Here is a 3,733-nt window from a genome sequence, read left to right as displayed (position 1 = left end):
TCGAGAATCAGCTTGATTCGTTCATAAGGCATATAATGAGTTGTTACTACACGGTCTAAGTGATATGTTTGTAGACCCAAAGCGGCAGGAAAAAGAGGTCGACGGTGACATTGAGTTCACAGTGGATCGGACGGAACACGTGCACATCGACGCGTATCCAAACCGACTTACTTACGAGAACACCTGCAATCTCGTCGATCATATCTGTGCTAAATCGCACGACGTATTGTGTCGAATCCTTGGCACCGGTGACGAGAACACCATGTACGCTGTCGATTACTCCACCAACTCACTCAAGTTGTACTACCCCTCTTCGGGTGAGGAATGCCTTGACATGTTCCTCAACATTTTGCGTAGATTGTTCCCACCACTCAAATACTTGCAAACGCAATGTGGCATTGCCGCAAACGAATTCGGCTGGGCTGGTTGCCGTTATGGCAAGGATGTCCATACAACCAAATGGCCATGTAGCGGACACTCAAGCAGTGAAGCAACGTGCCATGCAAATTGTCAAACAACGTGCCAACCTACGTGCCAACCAAAATCGCCACTAATGAGCTACCTAAACGATTGCCTTCCGGGTCATTTACCTCACGCCCTGACTGGCATTGGTTGCAAAGCCAAATGTTCAACCTGCCCGAAATCCACGCCCGGGATGCCGTGTATCACGCCACTTGGATTCAGGTGTTTCTCTGGGACCACACGTGAAGGTAGAGACATAAGTGACGTGCTAGGCAAATTCTTTGACAACGGCAACCTTAAGGTCCTATTCAGCTTGCAAACTAAAACGCCATCTACGTTACCGGAACACTTCGGATTCACGTTGTCGCTTGTTGCTGGGTGGGTTGGTAGCGACAACAAGAAGCGTAAGACAGGTGTGGAAAAACCTTTTGAGGAAGCAATTACAAACGTCTCCATTGAACTATACGAAAAACCTACGAATTTTACAGAAGCATTGCGTAATGCGTATGGTGATCCACGGCCTGTTCAACTCACTCAGGTTCGTATGCCTCCACACGCTGCGTTATCCAGTCTTTCGATAACAGGATATAATGATCCTAAAATGAAAGCATATTGCGCTCCATATATGTTATCGCTTAGTGAAGATTACTACTCGTGTCTACCATCTAAGAATTCAAAAACCTATCTCTCGTGGGCCATCTATCTGCCTTGGAATTTTTGGAGCCATCTCAAAAATCTATACGATGACTTCTGCAACATATTCTGCGCAGATTGGGGATGTCGCCTATGTTTGCAAAGCAGAGCATGTAAAAAAGGTAAACACGGACACAGCGAAACGAATGGTGAAAATATCCGAAAATCGTATTGCCAATGCACGTCCATCGTAACTTGCAAAGGTGTGTCTCCAACGCTGTACCAATATGGGCTCAGCTTCCAAGATGCATCTTCACTGAATCACGCAACTTATCCTAATACGTGCACTGATTTCTGCTCTCAGCTGGACAAAGTGTTGAAATCGGAATATTTTGTTAAGCTATTCACGGAATGTGACAACTTCATTTGGACCATCAGAGAGCCATTCACTTACCTAGTGCTCGCACTCTGGTCACTATCCCTCTTTTACCTCATCTGCGTAATGGTTGGCAGACTGGATGTGCTCCACATCAAATCACACCTGCGAATACCGTCGTCGCACAAGATAACAGCGCAATCACTGTTGGCTGCAGCGCAAGTCGGAAGGCTTGCCAAGATATCGTATCTACAACCGTAATTTTACTCACATCTGTAACTCACAGCAACTCACGTAACTACTCACCTACTCACCTAACCAACAAACGTATCATAATGTTTCGAATTACTCTAGTGGCAACCTGTGAACTAAATAACACCTAACGTAAGTTATGACTGAACGACCAAGCAACGTGTTGACCTAGCACCCAGGCAAAGTGTTAAGGTGGCACCCAGGCAGAGTGCTGAGCTAGCACCCAGGCAAAGTGCTAAGCTGGCAACCAGGCAACGTGTTAAGGTGGCACCCAGGCAAAGTGCTAAGCTAGCATCCAGGCAAAGTGGTAAGCTGGCGGATGAATCGTAATTTGGTGGATGTTGTGGCACGTTGATTGCCTGGTGCGTTGAGTTAAGCGTTGCCTGTGAGAGGCGTCCGCGTTGCCCATTGAGTGAGTGTCACGTGAGGCTGGGTGATTGGTCGCTGACGTAGGCGGTCGTGAAGGCCGCGGCTGGTGCCCCAAGTCGTGTGTCGCGAGTCACTGGCACGGTGGCGTAATCGGAGTTGGCCCGGTTAAGTAGCATATATTGGCAGCGATGTAGCGATTGTTAATATCACATTTAGGCACGTAGCCGACACGCTCCGCCAGTATGGCGCCGATACCGCGGCTCGTAGCACGGTGCTGCTGCACTGTGGGAGTTGAGCGCACGGGGTTCGCTGCAATTTTAATGGCGTTGCGAATAGTGAGTAATTTAGAGTGACAGTTGGTGCCGATAACATGCGTCGCGTCAGGCGCAGCTGTGGTATCCCGGGCAGCGTGGGTGTCGGTGGCCTGGGCTGGGGGGATACAGCGGTGAGGGTGAGTGTTGATGAGGGGAGTGGGAGCGGCAGTGGTAGTGTTGCAGTTGGTGAGTGCTGCTTGAGTGACTGATATGCTTGCAGGTTGAGGGGAGTGGGAGCGGCAGTGGTAGTGTTGCAGTTGGTGAGTGCTGCTTGAGTGAGTGATATGTTTGCAGGTTGAGGGGACTGGGAGCGGCAGTGGTAGTGTTGCAGTTGGTGAGTGCGTTGACTAAGTGATTGATATGTTAGCAGGTTGAGGGGACTGGGAGCGGCAGTGGTGCGTGTCGTAGTAGGTGAGTGCGTTGCTAGGTGATTGATATGCTTGCAGGTTGAGGGGACTGGGAGCGGCAGTGGTACGTGTTGCAGTTGGTGAGTGCTGCTTGAGTGATTGATATGTCTGCAGGTTGAGGGGACTGGGAGCGGCAGTGGTAGTGTTGCAGTTGGTGAGTGCTGCTTAGGTGATTGATATGTTTGCAGGTTGAGGGGACTGGGAGCGGCAGTGGTGCGTGTCGTAGTAGGTGAGTGCGTTGCTAGGTGATTGATATGCTTGCAGGTTGAGGGGACTGGGAGCGGCAGTGGTAGTGTTGCAGTTGGTGAGTGCTGCTTAGGTGATTGATATGTTTGCAGGTTGAGGGGATTGGTAGCGGAAGATGGTTTGGGTGTCCACGTCAGGTTCTCCGTGTACATGTGATATTAGTTGTCCACGGTTTAGTTGTGTCTGCTGCTCGTGGTGCTGTGAAAAATGTAAGAGTGACAATTGCAATGGATGTTGGGGATATCTCCTCCTGCGCAAAAATAAGACTGACTGCCATCCGGACGGATGTGCAAAACAAACAAATAAGTGTCCCGACTTTACCAAATGTCAATGTAGATGTTGTAAAAAACAATGTGCAGAGCAGGCTGACAAGTGCAAGCCCCCCGCTCCACCGCCTCTCCCTGATTCCTCCCATGCTGAGGCTCAGACCAGTCTACTGCGCGATACTTCTGATCAAGAGAATTCCAATGGAGACATTCCCGTCAAATCCTCCACACCTTTCCACCCTGACCCCTCCACCATCGCCGCCGTCATCGTTGCCATCATCGTCGCCATCATCCTGCTCGACCTGTGCATCTTCCGCTTCCCGGTGGGCCGCAACATCCGCGATTTCCTCGTACGCAAAGTACCGTTCTGCATCGCGTTTACAGCTGAGCTTAGCAATTATGCGAACT

The 3,733-nt window shown here is 50.0% G+C and overlaps 2 protein-coding genes across 2 annotated transcripts; one reads left to right on the top strand and one right to left on the bottom strand.

Moving 5' to 3' along the window:
• Nucleotides 1-64: 64 nt before the first annotated feature.
• BBBOND_0006240 (hypothetical protein, conserved) lies at nt 65-1,732 on the top strand (the record flags this gene model as incomplete). Its single annotated transcript, XM_012915450.1, has 1 exon — nt 65-1,732. The coding sequence occupies one exon, from the start codon at nt 65-67 to the stop codon at nt 1,730-1,732; it is 1,668 nt and encodes a 555-aa protein (XP_012770904.1).
• Nucleotides 1,733-2,257: 525 nt separating this feature from the next.
• On the bottom strand, nt 2,258-3,211 carry BBBOND_0006230 (hypothetical protein, conserved; the record flags this gene model as incomplete). Its single annotated transcript, XM_012915449.1, has 1 exon — nt 2,258-3,211. One exon carries the CDS (start codon nt 3,209-3,211, stop codon nt 2,258-2,260), a length of 954 nt encoding a protein of 317 aa, XP_012770903.1.
• Between the last annotated feature and the right edge of the window lie 522 nt (nt 3,212-3,733).

Source organism: Babesia bigemina, scaffold Bbigscaff_77324 (assembly GCF_000981445.1).
Source record: "Babesia bigemina genome assembly Bbig001, scaffold Bbigscaff_77324".
NCBI lineage: Eukaryota > Apicomplexa > Aconoidasida > Piroplasmida > Babesiidae > Babesia > Babesia bigemina.
The sequence above is the reverse complement of the archived record's forward strand: the minus strand, read 5'-3'. Positions and strand labels throughout refer to the sequence as shown.